Here is a 22,220-nt window from a genome sequence, read left to right on the forward strand (position 1 = left end):
TTTTTGGGGGGACAACATTTTATACCAATTCCATATAGTATCTTCACACAGAAATGGGGGGGGGGATCGTTTCTTTGATTGACTTGTTATTGATTTTTAGTTATGGGTATTATGTACAGTTTATCTACCTACCTGTGGGTGATCGCGGCGATGGGGAACGAAACACCGCCTCTTATGCCTTTAAAATCGGTTTGGAAGGGGTGGGGGCGTGCTGTTCGCAATAATACAAAGTTGGTCAAGCAGACGAACTGTTAAGAATAAGCAGAGATAAAATGGCAAGTGAGCCTGAGCAGTTTTGTACGTTTTTATATTGCTTAAATATGTCTGTATTATATTGTTCCGCAAATTTTGTCTGACCATGGGGCGTTTGTAAAGTAAGCTAACTTTTTGGAGGGAGTTCGTCATAGGCCTTGGGGGGGGGGGGGGGGGATGGACACATCTGATTCCCGTAGTGGGTGGTTTCAAGTGGAGAATATTTCCAGCGATGTCCCCGCCAGGAACAGCTCTGGGATTCAACTAGCCCGGGATACAGATGACCAGAGCGTGTTGCTGATCACATTCCCTTCACAAATGACCAATCTCTTGTATTCTTCGTTCCATGCCTCCACACCCCTCATCTGTGCAGAGAATAGCTTTACCGTTTTCGACATTGCGATTTTTGTTGTGAATGTGATGAATCCCAGCATTTCCCACCGGGGTGTAAGTGGTGACCTTTTGAGAAGGCACCCAATAATCAACCTCACTTCCATACCACGTAGCGCAACCCCGTAACTGCAGTCTTTCAGGCCAACCAGGCTCTGGGGTGTAGACCTACGGCCAGTATAATTCCTCTGTAGGGCACAACCCCAGCTTTTAACATTGGTAAGGGGATTTTAGTCCTAGGAGACAAGTATTGATTTTAGTTACGATAAGGGGCTGGGTCCCGTTAATGTGATGAGGGCAAATAACCCAAGTGTTGACGTACCCATACATTTTATTTCAATCAATTAATTTACCACGTTGGCACTCTTTTGTAGAAGGCATTCCAATGGACGAAATTACACCAAATTCATTGGCCTGGGGGAGGGGGGGGGTGTTAAGCTATAGTCACGGAGCATCTTGTATAGTTATCAGGCCATACACAAGCAGTCGTTTTCACGTTAATTTAGCAGTGGTGGCACCTGCTTCCCAAAAGCGTTTTTTTTTCCCCGTTGGTCCTTGGTTCAATTTTAATATTTGCCGGCGTTCCTGTCCTCGTAATGGAATCGGAAACTTCGTGATCAAAATAGGCGTGCACGTCAACACTCCTTTTGTTCTTAATCCATACGAACCACAATGACCTAAGAACTTTAAAAATCTATCAAGTATAGGCATGAATACATGCGTGCCGAGGTACCTTTGCCTGAATACCATATCTCAAGGTAGTTTGTTAAGGGAAGAAGTCTGTTGCATAAAAATAGCTTTTGTATGCGCTATAATTCGAATGAATGACAAGGCTACAGGGAAACCTTATTTGAAATCGATATTGCAACGAAGGGCATTTGAGTTATTGCCAAGGTGAATAAGGAATCTTATATTTGATTCATGCCATTAGCAAAAGGGGAGAAAACCTTGTGTAAAATCGTACGAGTCTTACGGAGCATTTGCAGTATATTATTATATCTGCAGTGGCCTCAAAGCTTGCATGAAATAGTTTCATGTTCGCCTTCAGATATGATTTATTTAGTTCATTCTTGAACTTCTTCGCAAGTTCTGTAGCTAATAGAAGATATTGAAGTATTCTAATCATTCAACCAAATGTACATGTTCAAGAAATCAACAGGGGTCAGATCCCCACTTCAATTTCCCCTCATCTTGACATTTGAGGGGGGTTTGCCCCCTAAAACCGTTTTTCCTTTGGGCCCCTCTATGCACCTGCCAAGTTTCATGGAAATCGGAGGGGGCCACTTAGATAACCTCCCTTGTTAGACACACAACGCTAATAGAAACTTCTCCTTTCCAATATTTCCTTCCTGATCCAGCGACATTTTAGACCTAAGACCCTGTGAATGGAGAAGGTCACTTAATCTAAACGGGCATGATCTGTTTTAATTCATCCTCATAAAGAATAATTAAATCAGGAAGTGTTCGGTGGGTAGAACATGTAGCGTGTATGGGAGAGGAAAGATGATTTTACAGAATATTTGCTGAGAAACTTAATGTTAAGGGGTCTCTAGGGAGATGGAAGGGGGAGTGTTGAGGTAAACCTAATATGAGGGAAAATGGGAAGGATAGCCATATTACGTATATTGGAATACATCTGTATGGCATTGTTGCTGCGGCAATGCTCTTTCATGTTTAGGAGTGCTATAGAGAGGAAAAGGATAAGTATTCTTAGGGGGAAACTTCTCCCCTATGCACTGTGCTTTGCCATGGTGGCACATAAGAGGTGTGGGGGTATGGTTTCAGTTTCTTTGCCATAGTGGGGTGATGTGTGCAGTACCACGCTCCGATCGCCTTTACTCTCAGGGTTGCCATCAGGCATCTACTGATGAGTCTAGGAGATATATTGGTGGGAAAATTCCTGTCTTATATTACCCACAATACCCACAACGAGAATCAATTGGACCATACTGGCCATGAGAATTCGTGATGAAATAATTCGAGCCGAACTGTTTACAGGTCATTAAGTAAGTTGTAGTACTGCAAGCAGCATATCGCTCAAGCTCGTGATTTCATCACGAAGACGATTCACGTAAATAGAACATCTTCGGTCGCTGAGCTCAAATTCCTACTCTTCGATTTTTCCATGTGTTTGAAACTTGGAAACTCCAAAGACATCTGTCAAAATGCACTCCGGCTGACCGGACATGTTAAATGTTCCCATTCCCGATCTGGTGTTTCATCCCATCGCGATACAAGCAGTCCATTAATATTTGAACAGACCTCGGATATTTCAGTAACCTTCAGCGATTGACATTTTCTGCAATTTCGTTTCTCCCTTGACCGTTGGACAACGGCAAGCGCGGGGTATTCATAAATCACAGTGAGACGATGTATAAATCATTTACGTTGTCAGGAACTTGTATGCACGAAGGCGGGGAAATCGAGCGCTCATGGATACGACGAGGAAAATAAGCCCTCTTTCGTGGAACGCTCACCATTTATTTTATTTTTTTCGCACTGCACTGTTGCAGGCAAACGTCGCATGAAACAATGGTTGCAAAAATCTCCCCCAGATATGATCTTCAGTCCAAGGCCTTAGTCGGCAGGGCATCCACACGAATGCCCGCCATATGTCAAGAATTTTTATCGAACCAACGGTCTGCAAATAAAACAACTCGAAAACCGTCGGGCTATTAGGAAGAGCAAGGGCGATATCTGGATTTGATTATGATTTCTTGGTTCAATGCCCTTTTGAGTTGCGGTTGGACGATTGGATTGGCTTACAAGTTCGTCCTCCCTTCCCTTACAAGAAGCGTGTAGCTACAACAAATCTGGAAACGCCGCCACATTTGCAAGCTACATCAAATTTATGAATGGAAGGTATGGAAATACTCTATGTGATCAGAAGTATCCGGACACCCACCTGAAAATAATGTACAAGTTTGGGCAACCCTCCATCGGGAACACTGGCAGTCAATACAGTGTTGGGCCACCCTTAGGCTTGATGACAGCGTAAACTCTCACAGGCATACTTTCAATCAGGTGCCAGAAGGTTTCCTGAGGAATGGCAGCCCATTCCTCGCAGAGCGCCAAAATGATAAGAGGTATTGATGTGGATCGATGTGGTCTAGCACGAAGTCGGCATTTCAAAACATCCCAGAGATGTTCTATGGGTTTCAAATCAGGACTCTGCGCAGGCCAGTCCATTAGTGGGATATTGTTGTCGTCAAACCACTGCCCCACAAGCCCTGCAGTATGGACGGGTGCTCGGTCGTGTTGAAAGACACAATGGTCATCCTCGAACTGGTCTTCGGCGGTAGACAGCATGAAAGGTGTTAAAATGTCAACGTAAGCTTGTGCCGTGACATTGCCATGTAAAGCAACAAGCGGGCCAAGCCCCCTCCAGAAGAAACATGACCACACTGTAAACCCGCCACCTCCTAATTTCACTGTCGGCACTATACAGGTTGGTAGATGTCGTTCACCAGGCATTCGCCACACACACACACACCCTACCATCGGATCGCCACTCCACACAACGGTTTTCCACTGTTCTACGGTCCAGTTTCGACGCACCTTGCACCACACTGGCGGCATTTGCTATTTGTCTGTGTGATGTTTGACTTATGGGCAGCTGCTTGGCCATGGAAACCAAGTTGCTGCACCTTGCGCCAAACAATAATGGTGCTTGGAGTAGATCCTGATGCAGTTCAGAATTCCTGTGTGATGGTGGCGATGGATGATTGACGATAATGCTGTACGACGCTCTTCAACATTCGATGGTCTCTGGAGGTCAACATGGGAGGTTGGCCTGCACGCTTTTGGGTTGTACACATCCCTTCACTATAACATTGGAAACAGTGGACAGAGGGATGTTTAGGAGGGTGGAAATCTCACACACAGGCATTCCGACACAAGTGGCACCCAACTAACTGACCACGTTGAAAGTCTGCGAGTTCGAAAGACCATCCCATACTGCTGTTTCACACTGTTTGCAGCCTACTGAGTTCGCTGACTCTGTGTTCCACGCGGTAGATGGCAGTACTGTGACGCAATGTATGGTAAACACACGTTTCGCGGTGTGTCCGGATACTTTTGATCACATAGAGTATATCCACCTCACAGCAGTCTTGCTTGCGTCAATTCTTTGGTTGTCCAAGGCGGGTACATATACGAGTAAGCCAGTTAATCACTCAGTCTATGGTCATTGGTTGAAGAAATAGCGTCATCTTAGAGATGCGCGGATTTTTTTTTAAAATAGAACTCGAAATAGGTAAATGAAATCCCCAGTTCTGTACAGACCGAATCGACACAAGTCTATAAAAATGCATGGACTGCACATGTGCGATCAACAGGCCGAGGGGACATCATGCACGCTATTGAGAAAACTGCCCAATCCAAGTGACACGCAAGCGATAAGTGCATTTTGTTGTGACACTCCGGTACGAAAGATTGCATTTATTTCTGAAGGTTCGTTTTCAGGTGACAAGTACAGTTCTTTCAAGTTTCCAAATTTTGTATATGTAGCTCTAATGGTTTCCGCGATATCTCAGCTTTAAAGATTAACTTTCAATTGTTTGACCACATAGACGGATAGGCCAATCAAAATACTTTTATGTCGCGTTTAATTAGAATTTTGTTGGACTTCAAATGTAATAAAAATAATAATAATAATAATAATAAAAATATCTTCGAATTTGCTGGTTTCCTTACTATCCTCAGGTGATTTTTGTCTGAGAGTCGAACTGGTCAAGTTTTGTTTTTATAAATCTTGTAGTTTCTGAGTTGTTATACTGTTCGCATTTCCAGCTGGCGTCTGGGAAACAACAAATTAGCGATTAGTTGAATTCTCTTCGACTGATATCGGGCATTTTCGAGTCACAAGGCACCGAAAGGTGTTGGCGGGACGAAACAAATGAGCGTCAGATATACAGCATGTTGCCGAACGTACTGTAAAACGAAAGGGGAGGGGGATTTGATAGCGCCGTTACTGGATATAAGTTGTACAATAGTACACAAAGCATGGAAAATAAGTTCACAAAACACTCTAACCCTGTACAAACAAGTTAAACGTCTGACAAAAACAGACGTACGCTTTACAACGTTGTAATGGGAGGGCGATGTTACTCCTACAGCTTTTACTTTGCAACTAAGGTTGTTGGAACTCATCGAACCACACCCCCCCGCACCCTCCCCCCCCCCCCCCCGAAGAAGATTGGTGGACAGATGGAACTATGTAGGTCAGCCGCTAGTTGAGTCCGTGATCAGTACGACCTTCGCATAAGGTTATATTTTATATAACTTTGCAAAGTGCTCTGAATTATGCGAAAGTGCAACTACAAAGCTACAAAAGAGTCCCCACAGGACATTCTTGGGACAAACACAAACGCTTTAAAATCGCAAGTTAGTAAAGAAGCCAGTAAAATGCCCCTGATTAGATAAAAAGTGCAAAGCCGCAAGATGCAATCGCAGACTAAGTGCTCGTTGCAGATGGAGGTAAAAATTTATTAGCATCCTGCTTAACTGAGAATTTGCGTTCCATCGCTCAAGAGATCGTTGCACTGTTAAGTATGGCAGTTTCATGTCTGCAGCCCTCCAGAATTTTCTTCAAGGGCAATTTATCAGAGGAAATCTGTAGGCTCTTTAGAATTCTGCCCCGTGACCTTGAAAGAAAAGGCATATTAATCCCTCGTCTTTTTCCGTTTAAGGAAATTTGAACCTTATCAAATTCCATTGGAGGGGTATTGACCTTCACCTCTTGGAATGATATATGCAAAATGCACACTTTCCTCGCATTGTTATAAGTAGCTGGTTCTGAATATATTAAAACTTTGGTACTATCGTTATGGTTTCTAGGTGCACAACTTTTTGTTTATTATTATTCAAGATCTTTCCAAATCACCAGCATATTTTATTCTTTTAACTTGTTTTCTTATAGTAAATTTTGAAGGTTTCCTTCAGTATAGCATCACCACTTCTCCACTATTTCTTTATTCATCTCGATATCTTATCTTAAATCTTCGAGCCCAAATTCACTCATCCTCATGGTCGCAATTAGCCAAAAAGTGGAAGAAAAGCGACGTATAATAATAATAATAATAATGTAAACAAATGCCTACAGCATGGCTCTGGAATAAAATAAGAGAGTTTGTTTCAGTTATTTGTCCAGACAGTAAGAAATAGGAAAATGTTATTCAATTACATCAGTTGTGGATTACTATTTAATCGGTCAAAATTATATGTTTAGACCATTTGTTCTGTCATAAGCTTCATTCTAGTGCAAGAATATATTTGTACTGTTCTTGTGCTGAAAAACATTTCTACTTTTCAGGAAGATTTTATTTGAATTCCATATCCTCGTATTGAGGCAAAATTATAGCTAGGATGAATTTGTGGCTATGATTGACTGTTTCTAATCTCAAGGTATGCTATTATGATGTTACTAAATGAACCATGAACAGGATTTTTTGATTGAAACAATGAAATTTTAGCACATTTAAACGTTTTCTCCAAACCGACTGATATTGACCAACGCACTGGGAACCGAAGGGACGGAATCTCCTCGACCACAGAAAATGACAACAAAAACTTGTTCCCCGATTCAAGCGGAAGTCGTTAGGACGGGAAGGGAATGGAGAACTGAGACAATTACCACAAAGTTAAATGCATGTAAGCATTAGCTTCATTATGCCGCTCCCTCGCGTAAACCATTCTGCTCAACTTTGCGTCCACTGTTCAACCCATTTATGACTGTAATTCATCTTTACGGGCTTCCTTTGTGGTGCGTGTTATTTTCTTTTCTGCTTGGTCTGTGTCTTATAAGCTATTCTGTTGTATGCATGATTGCATGTATTTACCATTTGTCATTTTCCAGAATTTACTTGATTTTTCAATTATTTTCGTTGCGAATAAAATGAACCGTTTTCTTTTTCTCTCTCTTCAGAATGCAACATACCCTTCGGGAACCATAAAGCTGCTCAAGTTAGTCTCGCAGAAATGAACTGGTCTCCAATCGGTATTTTTCTTATTCTGTATGGTTCTTGGAAGCAAATGTACGAGTAGGATATAACAATTTCATGGCTGTCCGATCGGAGCACGTAATTTACATGATATGTGATTGCTTCTGAATTAATGACAGGTCTGTGTTGCAAATATACGAGGGAGGATCGAGCTTCTGCGTTGATGGTCTGTTCCTTAGAAATTCCATGCAGCAGTAGTAAGCCATGTTGATCAAAAAAGAAAGCGAGCAAAATATGTATCATCTCATATGGTTTATTTTACAAGAAACCTTTCCATTTGATCGCTTCATATAAGTTTATTCTTATTCCCCCTTCGATAGTGTATCTCTCTTTGTGAAGGACAATGTTTGTATTCTAAATTCTCAAAACAAAATTTAAAAAATTACCTGTTTAGAAACCCTCCTAGAGCATTCATCAATGGACTGTATTTATTGTTAGTTACGCAGATATCTGTCGCAGTTTCGTTTCGTCGTAAGGCGCCTGTTCATCACAAATACCCGGACAACAGTAAACGTATTACGCACCAAGGTGCTGCAGAATTCTAAAGCTGAAAATCTAAGCACGTCTATTATATCAGGATTTAGAAAATCAGGACAATTCTATTTATTTATTTACCAAAAGTTTCAGATACAGTACAAAATTACCATTTTATGGGCGCTATTCACCGGATGTTTACATTTCTGCGCTTCCTTGGCGCGGGCGGGGACTCCACTTCCGGTTTTGAAAATAATAACATTAAATTCAAAGGTGTAAAGGCAGTGTCTTCGGAAAAGGCGAAAAGCTTTGATAACATAAGATAGGGAACAAATAATTGTTCTCAGATATCTATTCATCGTTTTCAGACAGACTCGATATGTACAAATCAGTGGATTTAGGCAGTAAAACGAAAAGATTGGACACAAACATAAAGGATTAGGCTCTGCAGTCGGCACTCCATAAAATCAAATGAAAATATGTTACGTGTTTCGAAAATTATAATTGTCTAACGTACATGTGTTGACTAAATTTAAAACTTGGAACTATTTATAATCATATTATAACACATTTGCCTTTTGGTTATTGATAAGCAGTCTCTCTCTCTCCATGGGCGTCGGGATGGGGTGTCGAACGGGTTAGTCGACCTCCCCTCTTGGAAATTTGCATCGTTCATTTCAAGTTGCAAAAAAGCAGAAAGTTCGTTGTTTTTATTGTTAATAACAGAAATAAAGTTCACTTGGTTAGTATTCGGACAGAGTACTCAATGTAAAATATGCATTAGATCAAAAAATGAGTGAAAAATACAGGAACCAGGTTATATTTTTATATTCTATCATTTACGTAATCTAAAGAATAAATGGTTCTTCAGTTTTCAGATTCTAAAATTTATAATTTTAGATGAGGTCACACAATATATACTTTGTATTTTTTTGTCTAACTTCTAAAGTCCTTTCTTGAACGACATTTGCAAAATTTAATAACAAAATACAATAACAGTGCATTTCAGTATAGTAACTATGAAATGTAAAAGAATTAATGTAAAATAGTTGTGCTGGATATTCACTCGGCTTGTGGATCGAATAGCATTATAATAATAAACAACAACAATAATAAATTTCGAATAACATTTATTTAATTAGGTTATATAATTAGTTTATAATAGGAATTATAACCGTAGTAGTTATTATTATTTCTTTTACTGTTGTAATAGAAGTATTTCAATGTTTATAATTAATGTAAGCTTCATTTCAACCTGCAGAAGTCTTATCAAAAACAAACGAAACTGTTGGTAGAAGATCAACATTGCTTTGGAAAATATTAGTATTGTCCCTTATATCTGGATCCAAAATTTCCCAATTTTTTCGAGGTACTTTTGTTTCTCTATGTCACTTAAAATTTTTAAGTGATCCAATTTGTATCCGATCTTTTATAACAAAATAAACTGGAAGACAATTTGTATTCCACTTGTTTACATTGCGAACTTGGCCAAACCAGAAGTTCCATCCCCGCCTTCGACAATCGAATTGTCAGATCGATTTTTTTTGTTTACTTAGGAACATCCCCCATACTGAAACAGTAAAAGCAGGAAAACATCAAAGTGAAAGACATTTTCAGGGGAAAGGGTAGCTGAGAGATTCCACTGTCCAGCACTACTGTACGAGATTATCTTGTGTATTCATGATTTATGTATAAGGGATCGAGTCGGTAATTTATTCAAACACCCTCAAACCCCCCCCCCCCCATTGTTGTTTTGTAATACCTTCCTAAAGTTGTTCACTAAAACCATCTTATGGCAATTTTGGCATTAAATATACGTTTAGATCCTCCTAAATGTGAGCTCACCAATTGAGATGAAAAATTCTGTATCAACTCCTGGTTCATGTGATCATTAGCCCCAACCTTCAAACCTCGTTGAAAGACTTCCAAAAGCATCAAAACCGTCACATTCCAAAATTTCGTTTAAAATTTTCCACGGGAAGAAACTTGCGTGTTTTATTTAATTGTGAAAACTTGATATTCAGTGTCTTGTCAGTGGCAAGATATCTCCATCCTTAAACTTTTTAAATGTGGAAGAGAAATGAGCTATTTCTAGGGATTCGAACTCGGGTCGTTAAAGCCCTACCATCAGAACACCACCGCTGTTCGGCGCTGAGAATAATTTTCGGAATTCGAATATTGGATGCGTCAAATGATGATTGAGTTATTGAACCTAAGGAGACGCTTCAGAATTTTCTGAAGGGGTGGGGATCACAGAACGGGGAAAGGGGTTGAAAATGCGGGTACGGGCGCACTTTCCCAAAATGAGAATATCTTCGAGCTTAATGAAGCATTCCAATCCTTTAGACAGTCTCTCTCTCTCTCTCTCTCTCTCTCTCTCTTGGATCTCCAATCTCCACCCGCCCGATTGTTTCAGGGTGGCAACGTAATTAAGAACTATCATTCCTGCCCAAGTTTCTTTTCGGGAACCAGGATTTCGCAGGAAATAAATTAATATCCAAAGACGTCCTTCATTTACCACTCTCTCTTCACTTTCTTTGAGGGGATTGAATGTGAAAGCGGCTTTCGAAAAGAAATATCTCAGTTTTGAATGTTATCGTCTTCATAATAATACGTACTGCACTTTGTGAGTTTTGAACTCCTAATTGGAGATTCTGCGATTTGCACCATGGTCGTACGGCCTGTGTTTTTTCAGGGTCGAGAGGTTCCTCATCCCTCCCAATAAAATAATATTTATTAATATAAAATATTAAAACTGTTGAGAAATAAATGCACAGACAAATCGGTCTACATTGGAAAAATATTTTTCCCATGGAATACAGTAAGCAGGACATCCAGATTTTGATCATAATATATTAACTCGAATACTACTGTTTATAGATTATTTTTTGCCGGAATATATTGCCAGTAAGTTGTAATTGAAATATCAGTGTTAAAGAAATTGAAATTTGCTTTTCTTACAGGAATGCATCAAACCAAAATTCACTGTTGAGGAATGCCACCGGGTGTGCGCTGAAGATTTCTTTTGGGTGAGTAGATTTGGTTATGCCATTTTTGTACATTTTTATGCCTTGTTTAAGCGCGAAAATTTAAGGTACCCAGCTCCTATTTTAAGATGATGAAGTTCATAATGTAGAAATGAAAGAATGAGATTATTATTTCCTTCAACACACTGACAATGCAGTAATAATAATAAAGTAATACTACTACTTCGTGGTGATGAACTTTGGGTAACGCTGCATTGAAAAAAAAACAGAAATTGAAGACCTTGAACGCAAGAAGAACGGAATTCCAAATTTGTTACTTGTGAGAAAAGCAATGAAAAAAACATCTGCACATGACAATTTTAGCCATACGTTTGTTGTGTTTTGCGTGTAATACATAGTCCACAAATACTATATACGTACATGTGACTAAGATTGTTATGTTAAAATTGTTTTTTATTGGCTCCCTCAAAAAGTATTAAATTTGAAGTTTCATCCTTCTAGCTGCAAAGGTCTTCAGTTGATATGCTCCTCCAAGTTGCATCCAGCAGAAATCCCTAATTGAAAAACCTTGAGGCAGATACTGTACTCCGCCAGTAATCCAATTGTCATCATTTAAAGTTTAGGAATTGTTTGTATTTTCCGGTTCCTATGGCACGCCGTATGCGTGTCGGTATCTAGAGAAGGTATAGGTAGCCCACTAATGAGAGATCGGACAGCACACACAGCTGGTTGATCCGCAGTGGAAGGCTCACCCACTCGCGAACAATATGGCGATGGTCAGGGGTCACTGCTTCTGCCTATGGCTCGCAGTCAGGTGCTGACTCCAAGTGGCGGCAGCTGCCAGAAATTCGTTCCACCGCAAGTTTCTTCCCCTTCCCTCGACACCCCGTTCGGTGTTCACGGTTGCTGAATACTACCAGAAAACCTCTTATAATGTATCAGGAGTATGTTGTGCGGGAGCTGTTGGTGGTGCAAATTAGCAACACTCCGTTAGTGCCAAATTACCCGAGAACTTCCTTCTGTGCCTTACCTGATGGCTTAACTCGAAACAACTTAACTTTATTTGAGTCTCTTTATTTGGAGTCTGCGTTTGGTTGTCATCACGCTTATGAGTTCTCGACATTTAAGATCGTGTGATTTCGCCGCCATGAGTCTCCACAAGAAGAGCTTTTTAATGTTACACGTGGTACGGATCCATGATTGCAATCGATATTTTTTTTCTGAGGGCATCGTATTAATAGTTATATTAGGCTAGGGAAACAGTTATTATGATAATTACGCACTCGCATAATTATTTTCCTTATCGTATTTCCTGCTTTCTTGGATCCAAGAAGTAACTCGTAAATTTTGTCTGTAGATATTCACACTCCAGACTCCTGCCTCGATTGGATTGTCTCTGTATGAAACTCACTGAAAATTATCTCGTCCTAACAAAAATTAATAGACACTACCGGCAATCATGAATCTGTCATTGCTTTTTTTGCATACAATGGAGATAGAGTGGACACTTTCGAGGGCACGGAGCGTCGAAACGAGATCGGAGTGAGAAATACATAGCTATGCGAAAAGTTGTTTAACTTGTCCTTTAGGAGCTAAAATAATTTGATGTGCACCAACAGCCTGTAAGATAAAGCGACTTGAATCTTCATCTTGTGTCTAAAATATGTTTTTAACTATTTAGTGTTTAAAAAAATTGAAATTGTTATACTTACGAAACTAATGACTAGGACTAGGATTTTGATGACCTTAATATTGCCAAGAAATTACCTTTAAAAAAGGCATTTATGACCTAATACATGCAAGAAAATGCCCTATAAACTTAGAAAAATGACCTAAAAATTCTAAAAGATTTGTAAAAGAAATGTATAAACTACCAAGAGAAATTACAAATTAACGTTACAGTATCTATCACATGTTCATTGCGTATTATTTTACACTTTAAGTTCTGAGTTGCAGTACACAACGAAAATCATATGCAAATTTTCAAAAGTGAATGATTGTCGGTTGTCATTGTCGGGCGACAATATATTTACTGACAGAGGGGGAAATCACATTGTTTGAGCTGAATTGTTACACAACAGCTTGCATCAACAATACTGCACAGAATTTCTTTGTTTCTTCAAACACAGTCGTTCAGAACTGCGCTGAAGGCAATGAGACGAGAGTCTGGAACCTCTCTCCTTCAAAGGGTTACATTTGCATGTAAAATGCCCCTTCTTTCACCAAAATGTAGAAAAATGCATAATATGACTTTTAAAAGGCCGAAAAATTACTTAAACGGTTTAAAAAGTTTTAAAAATGACCTTTACTCCAAAAATGGTGAGGAATGCAAAAAATGCCCTAACAAAGGCATCCTAATTTATTCACTTATGTGTAAAACATGTTTCTATCTACTTATGCAATGTTTCTGCCTTTCCAAAAAAAAAAAAGATGCATTGGCATCAAAATTCTAGCCCTACTAATGACTCAACCACAGTGGATTTTGCACTGAAATTGTTTTCAACATTCTTTTCTAACGGAATTAAGTATAGGCTTCACTAATACAAGGTAACCAAAAAAGTTCTTGCCGTTCTAGAGCAGTGATAAACAAAGAGCAATACAGTGGACGGTACGTACCTTTATCAGCATCCAACACCTTTTGCCAACGTTCCTGCAGCTGCACAATACCCTGGTGATAAAACTCGGCGGGCTTTGATGCAAAGAAGTCCGTGAGTGCGTTCCGCAGGTCTCCCTCATTTGCGAAGGATCTCCCATGGAGGTAGTTGTCGAGGGATTGAAACAGGTGGCAATCTGTTGGTGCAAGGTCCAGTGAATATGGTGGATGGCACAGTGACTCCCAGCCGAGTTGCTGAAGGGTCTCCCGGGTCCTCCTTGCCACATGTGGCTTGGCATTGTCGTGCAGGAACAGCACACCCTTGCGATTCACCATTGCCGGCTCCTTCTGCCTCAATGCACGGTGCACCCTTTGCAACTGCTGAGAGTAGAGGTCAACAGTGATGGTCTGACCAGGTGGAAGAAGCTCGTAATGCACCACTTGCCGACAATTCCACCATACAGAGAGCATAACCTTTCGTGGGTGCAGAGGTGGTCTTGAGGTGTGAGGAACAGGATCATGTGGCGACAACGAATGTCTGGTACGCTTGGGAGTGTCATAGAGGACTCACTTTTTGTCACCAGTGAGCAAGCGATCAAATATGGGTGTGCTCAGGTGCCGAGTGAGCAAGGACAAACAGGCTGTCACTCGTTGTTCCTTGTTGGCTGCCGAAAATGTGTGGGGTACTCACTTGCTTAAACTTGTATGACTTCCCTATCCCATGTAGGTGCAGTCTGACTGTTTCAGCGGAAACATGGAACCTTTCGGCAAGTTCATCACACGTTATACCACTGTCCTCCTCGATGGCTGCTTTCAGGGCCTCGTCATGCAACACATGTGGTCGTCCATTGCGAGGTTCATCCGAAAGACTCACATCTCCCGAACGGAATTTCTGGAACCAATGCCTGGCAGTGCGTTCGTTCACGGCATTCTCCCCAAATGCCTGGCAAATTCGGCGACTTGATGCGGCAGCTGACATGCCCACTTTAAAGTCATACAAGAAACACGCGAACAAGCTGCTTCGATACCTCCATTTCTCTTCGACACTGGACGAGCTATGACTACTGTGTGTGCGCAACGTGCCTGTATTACTGACAGTCGATGGACAAACTAACTCCCGATCGCTTAGCCGGCACGTGCGTCATTTCGTTTCCTCTCTGTGACTGCATGATTAATGGGACGTCAAAAACGGCAAGAACTCTTTTGGTTACCTTGTACCTTGAAAATCTGACATGAAAATAAGGTAAATAACGAATGTAGCATACTAACAAGTGGGCTTAAATTTTTGGTAGGGGCTAGAGTGCTGCGTCGAGGCCTTTTTGCTCGATCGTCTAATAGTTCGAACAGATAACGTTAGATGGCGTACACAGAATTGACCGAGATGGCGTACACAGAATTGACCGTTTCTTGGCTCGAGCGAATAACGCTCGAACAGGCAAACGATCGGTACACGCTCGTTCCCGTATAACCGTAATTTGTCTGTGCTAGTGGGCCTTCAAATATGGATCGTGAAGTGAAAGACGCAATGAAACTGAAACTGAAATGAACATAGCCATCATCTCCATGTTAAAATGCAATTTAGTTTATCTTACCAATACATGGCAATATATGAAAATGAATAGATGGTTATGGGCTGAAACTACCAGGACGAATTTTTTCACATATATTTGTACGATTATTGTTCCATTGAAATGATTTGATATTCTATATATTCGAGTGTATCACGTCGAGCGTGGGAGATTCGATCGAATATTTTCGAGCGAAAGTGATCCAATGCAGTACTCTAGTAGGGACTTTATATTTATATTCATAGATTGGAGATATCAACAGCTGTCTCTAGCAGTATCTAAATCTAGGGTTTGTATTAACCCCTGCTTCTCCTTCAGATATCTAAGTTGGGGGATGGTATCCCTGATTTTATCTACGTCCTCCTCCCTCTTCCCCTTTGCATTCCGAGGCTATTTCCTCGAGATACAAAGACTTTGTGCGTCGTGGTAGCTCCATCGCCCTGTTCATAGCCCACCACACATAGCTTCAAAATTAAATCACTTGGATCTACGGCCCACTGCTAATCCAATCAACTGTCAACGCCCCGTCTGCCGGGAGCTTTCCCCCAACTGCCGAACAAAACGGGCAAAGAGTCTTCTTTCGTCTCTTCTTCATTACAGGGGTAGACGTCCAACAAGGAAATGGCTGGGAAAACAACGCGCTGCATAAATATTTCAGAACTGAAAGGGGGACTTCGCTTCCAGCTAATAGAGCTTCAATATGTGAATGGGGGCTGAGGAAGTAATGAAAGAGGTTTCAGAGGCTGTTACGGTATTGGTTTTGATCTTCTACGAATCCGATGGGACGGCCAGATTGTCTTATATTGATTGGGATGTTGAGTAATTTCTACAGAAATTCCAGTCTCCAATGGCAAATTCTTATACTAATTGCATACCCTTGTTTGGGCTCGACATCTGTCTGGCTGCACCCTGTGTAAGCATATGAGGATGTTGAACTCAGCATTAGCTAGGGAACGAATGCAATGAACACTTTGTAATTTTACGTGAGCATTGTGAGATGGTTCCCATAGTGGATCACAGGGGCGGCCGCTCATAAGGACGATACGGACGCCGCACTGCCGTGTGCCGTGTGCAAGTGAACAAACATTACATTAACATTTATATATTAGATTTTACATTGTCTGAATTGCAAATATTCCATTGCTTATAGATCGTTGGTTAGTCGGTTCTGTATTAATTCTTCCGCGACAATTGCGAAGTTTAGACGCCACCGTGCGGGGGAATACGCAACTTGGAGAGAAATGTAGCGGGGCGCCGTCCTCCCACTTTACGAGACGTAGAGCATTCTCGGGCGCGGCCGTGAGGGGTAAGAGGCGAGGGAACTGGCTGAATAACGCGCGCGGGATCTGTGCCTGGGAGGACGGAGGGTTTGTCGTCCGAAACTCACCCCCTAGGCGAAACTGGCTCTCTCTCCGGAGAACGGTAAACAATGAAGAGTTGCCAGAAGCAATGAAGTTAACATAAGAAAGAAAATTACCAACCATTGAAAAATATCATTCTGTATTCCATAATCTTATTCTCTTTTGACATAAGAGTAGAGCAATAAATAACGCAATTTCCAATGAGGAAAGAAAATATCGGTAACTGAAAATGTACAGACTCTTGCTTGATTTTTGTTATTTACCGTCGCTTTCTGCTAATTTTCGGTAATCACGTCGATGAGGATGAGTGATGATATAATGAAATTGATGGAAGAGCACTCACAAAGAACACACATACCCATGCCGGGATTCGAACCCAGGAGCCCTGGCTTTGTAATGCGGTCTGCTAGCCACGGAAGTCGGCTATAGATTCTTGTTACATGCAAAATTATCATATATATGCGTTGTATTTTTTCTGAGTTTAGTGAAAAGTACATTTGGATTACAATGATGTGGAGTACATCATGTAGATTTAATTAGATGTTTTGATTAGCACGTTCGAAAAAATTCCTGATGATGTGACAAGACGGACGTTAAATAAATTAGAAACTCGTCATCTAAACTCACCAAGAGCCGCTACAGGAACCTGTGAACTAAAAATTTCTTAAAATTTGGCAAAATTGTCTGGCAACCCCGAAGCAATAAAACGAACGGATGGGAAGACATAGTATTGACACTTGTTGTTTCTTAGTTTTCCATGGAAAAGTGAAGCTTTTTCGGTATTTGTGTGCTGTGCTGTAGTTGTGCGTTTGTCGCCGTCGCGATGAACAGTGTGGAGAAATTGTTGGTGTGAAGTTTTTCTACCAGAAGTAGAAGTCTGGATGAAAAAATAAACATAAAAAACCTAGGCCGAATTTGAATCTAGAACAAGTGTCAAAGAAGGGAGGCCGTGAGTTCACTCGCAAATTTCGCGTTGAAGGACAAAAGCATTAATTACAAGCATGTCTGAAGAAGATTTCTGGTAAGTTTGAAGTTTTTACTGTAGAGCTTCGGGTAACGCAGATATCACGTATCCAGTGAGATATTTATTTTGGTGCCCTATTTCACACATCAATTAGTCATGTTGGACAGGAAACGTTTTCTATGTAACTTTTTTACTAGAAATTTTCACGATCAATACACGTAAATTTTTGTCATTGTGCTTATCAAGTTGTGTATAAATTAATATCATTTCTTCTGAATTTCCCCCTCTGTTAAACGACTAAATCTGTTAGAATTCTATTTCTTCTTCCATCTTCTTCGTATTACTGTTAAATAACACTGAGGAACAATGAAATTTGCCGCGACCGGAAAACAACCTATTTCTATGTTTTTTGACTTGCTGAACACGAAAATGATGTTCTTTTTTCTCTCCACCACGTCTAGTTTTTGAAAAAAACGCGAAATTGAAGTAAATGTGACAAAGCTTTTTTTCGCCATATGATATACAAGGATTCTTCATGAGAACACGTGTGGCTGTTTTTCCTGCGTAATATGAAGAAAGCATTGTAACGACAACAAAGGGGCAAACATTGTTGTTTATTTTGTTACCCGATAAGATAAGAGTAGAGAAAAGTCTTTGTTAAAGAGGCAAGGTGACTTATTCTACTGTGTCTTTATCAGTTGCGTTCTGTTCGCTGGAAGTGTAGGTTGTGTGTTGTGTGCTTCATCGCGATTGTTTTGTGTGGTATTTGAAAATAGTGCAGTGATGCCTCTTAACTGTGTAAATTCACCCAATCTGTTCTGCTATGTGTGCGGTGAGTTCATGACAACATCCCAACGAAACTCAATTACACCAATAGTGAAGAAAGCTTACGAGCTATATTCCGGATGCAAAATCGGAGACCAAGATCAAGGGTGGGCTCCTCATGTCTGTTGCAGTAGATGCTCGCGATATTTACGAGGGTGGTTACATGGTTCCCATCAATCCATGCCCTTCGCTGTTCCCATGGTATGGCGCGAACCTCGAGATCACGTTACTTGTTACTTTTGTTTAACTAATGTAACGGGATTCTCAAGAAAATCCAAAAAATACAGTATCCAAATTTACCTTCTGCGATAAGACCAGTGCAACATGGTGAGACATTACCTGTTCCAAAGCCACCATTAGAATGGTCTTTGGAAGAGGAAACACAAACTTCCTCACATGAACCGATATCTTCTCTCGGACATGATCCTGACTTTCAAGAGTCACGGAAGACACCGCATCTTATCACCCAGCCAGAATTAAATGATTTAGTACGTGATTTGAATCTTACAAAGAAAGAAGCGGAACTGCTGGGTTCATGACTGCAAGGGTGGAGCCTGCTGGAACCAGGGACAAGTATTACATTCAGAAAACGTCAACTAAAATTTTCTTCCTTTCTTTCTATGAAAGGGTCCCTTGTATACTGCAACAATGTCACTGAATTAATGCAGGAGTTAGGAGAAAATTATAAATCAGACGAATGGAGGTTGTTCATCGATGCGTCAAAAACTAGCTTGAAGGCGGTCCTTCTGCATAATGGAAATGAGAAACTTTCAGTGCCAGTTGCTCATGCGAGTGAAATGAAGGAAACATGAAAACATTGCTTTGATTCTCACAAGCTACGACAAACACCAGTGGAAAATCTGTGCTGATCTGAAGGTACTGGGAATTCATTTGGGGATGTGTATGGGACAGCAGAGCAAAGGACATGCATTACAAAACTAAACACTGGCCTCCAAGAGAGTGTTACACACATGGAGAAAAAAAGTATCTCACAAACCTCTTGTCGACGCCAACAATGCGTTACTCCCCCACTGCACATCAAGTTGGGGTTAATAAAGAACTTTGTGAAGACCATGAACAAAGAAGGAAAAGGGTTTGTGTACTTACGAAGCAAATTTCCTGGTGTAAGCGATGTTAAAATAAAAGAAGGGATATTTGTTGGCCCTCAAATCCGGGTGGTAATGAACGATCCCAATTTTGAAGAACTGTTAAGTGAATGTGAGAAAGCAGCATGGGGTGCGTTCAAGGGTGTGTGTCGCAATTTTCTTGGCAACCATAGGGCTCACAATTACTCTGAACTTGTAGAACGTATGTTGGCAACATACAAAAAAATGGGATGCAATATGTTTCTCAAGATACACTTTCTGTGTTCCCATTTAGACTTTTCCCCTCTAATCTGGGTAGTGAGTGACGAGCAGGGCGAGCTCTTTCACCAACAAATTGCAGAAATGGAAAAACGTTATAAAGGCAGATGGTCTCCCAGATTACTAGCGGATTACTGCTGGAACACAGTATCAGATGTTCAACACGCCTGCTATAAGCGTAAATCATACAGAAATACGTTTTGAAGGTGTGTTACTTTTACTGTTTACTTTAATGTTTACTATTTTACTGCAACTGCAAATTTTAGTGCGTCATAACTACATCATTTACAATCATATTTGGTATTCTATGAACCCAATGTATTACTAAAATTCACACTATCACATTAAGGTTTGGAGCAATATGCAATATTTTACCCTTCTTTTAATGTGCGGTGAAAATTTTTCAAAATGGTTTCCGCCAGAAATGGTACGTGATACAGCATTTTTGTTACGATTTTTGAAATCAGCGCACCTGATTTATTAAAGATCACCTATTTTCATCCAGCGGCAAAACAAAAAGTTTTAATTTGTTCCCCAGTGTAATTATTAATTTATTATAATATGTGCAAACGTGTAAAACATGATATTCGGTAAACACGAACGTATCAATTTCTTATCACGTTGGCTGTTATGCGAAATTCATCATTTAAACTCACATTACTAGTAGAGCAAATTTGTGCCTGGCCCCCGTGGCGGAGTGGTTAGCACATCGCGCTACGACGCAAGGGGTCCCGGGTTCGAATCCCGACCTGGGCATGGATGTTTGTGAGTGTCTATTCATCAATTTCATCATATCACTCATCCCCATCTTCGCAAATTAGCCAAATGTAGCACAAAAGGCGAAGTAAAATAAAGCAAATCAATAGAAGAAATTTGTAAGCTATCGCCCCTCCACTTTGGATCACCACGAGCCGCCACTGGTGGATCATTGTTTGAAATTCACCCGTAGTGTCGCTTCTCTCTCTCACCCCCCAAAAATCAACACTTGTTTGTTGTATTTGTCGGTTAATGAACACCTATTTTGTTAAGTTTTTAGCTTAATTGCGACATTGACGTTATATAAGAGCTGCAGTGCTCCAGTCGGTAGGGCGTCTCTACGCGAAAGACACTGGTACGATCTCTCGCGCGGGTTGAAATTTTCCAGCCATGTTCCTGAATGAAGCGGCTCTGGGGTTCAACCTCTTTCCTCCTGTGGCTCTATAGCCCTTGGTAGGCCTTGGCCTCCTCCACTACCAGTCTCTAATTGGAGCCGCCGTAACGTATGGTGAAAAAAAATTGCACAAAGTTTGCAACCCTGCGGAACTGGCAATATTGAACACTGACACACCATTTGAGCTGTGTTGGATTGTACGTCTACCAGTTATGTAGTGTGAAGAGCAAGAGAAGGTTGGTGTAAAAACAAGTCGGTATGGAGCTGAAAGAAGACGACCGTCGGAAAATGATCGTGCAATATTGGACAGAGAATCGTGATGTTCGAAAGTCCGAGCTTGTGAAACATTTTCAACGTGTAGGATTTTCCCGTCGTACGGTTTATAATATTGTGTCACAATTGGAGAAGGGAATCAATGTGGAAAGAAAGCCGGGCAGTGGACGGAAGTCGAAGTTAAATGAACCCAGAGTGTTGCAACAACTGCGACATGTTACTGCAGGTAAGGTGGCAAAATCCTACCGTGAGCTTGGTAGGAGGTTTCAGTGTGATAAAAACACAGTGAAGAAAGCATTACAGAAGATGGGGATACGGAGATATAAACGAAAAACTATGCCAAAAGTGACGGAGAAACAAGTTGTTGTCCAGAAACAGCGTTTACGAACCCTTGTGACAAAAACGTTCACTGCAACAAATGACGTGATTTGTATCTTGGACGATGAGACTTATTTCACCCTAGATGGCAACGAGTGGCAGCCGAAAACCTACTATGATCCTGGAACTGCTGCCGTGCCCGATCCAGTGCGTTTTGCTGCCAAAACCAAATTCCCACAGAAGGTGTTGCTATGGCTTGCCATGAGTGAGAAAGGACTGTCGAAACCTCAGTTTTTCAAGACTGGCCTTGCACTCAACGCCGACCGGTATGTAAAGTTCTGTTTGCCTAAAGTGAAGCAGTTTATCAATGAATACCATCGTGGGGACAGTGTTGTTTTTTGGCCAGATTTAGCCAGCTGCCATTACGCTGCACAAAGTCTTGCGGCCATGGAGCACTTAGGTATCCCTTACATATCCAAAGAACAGAATCCCCCTAATGTTCCCCAACTGTGGCCCATTGAAGATTTCTGGGCAAATTTAAAGCGGATGATGTATGCCAATAATTATGAACCACGAACCGTTGCAACCCTCATCCAACGGATCCGCAGATGCTTGCGCGATGTTGATCCCATCAACATTTGCTCCATCTATGCAGAAAGTGCCCCAAAATTGTCGCAAGGCCAGCAGACTCGTTGTGAAT

At 41.0% G+C, this 22,220-nt stretch overlaps 1 protein-coding gene across 1 annotated transcript in view; it reads left to right on the top strand.

The window, feature by feature from the left end:
• LOC145985357 (uncharacterized) overlaps window positions 1–22,220 on the top strand; it is a 218,044-nt gene that overhangs the window by 127,610 nt on the left and 68,214 nt on the right. Inside the window, exon 8 of the mRNA XM_083119276.1 lies at window positions 11,081–11,146. Within this exon, the coding sequence (XP_082975402.1) occupies window positions 11,081–11,109 (29 nt within the window). The 3' untranslated portion in view covers window positions 11,110–11,146. The remainder of the gene's footprint in view (window positions 1–11,080; window positions 11,147–22,220) is intronic.

This window comes from Lepisma saccharinum, chromosome 3 (genome assembly GCF_977018435.1).
Source record: "Lepisma saccharinum chromosome 3, izLepSacc3.1, whole genome shotgun sequence".
NCBI lineage: Eukaryota > Metazoa > Arthropoda > Insecta > Zygentoma > Lepismatidae > Lepisma > Lepisma saccharinum.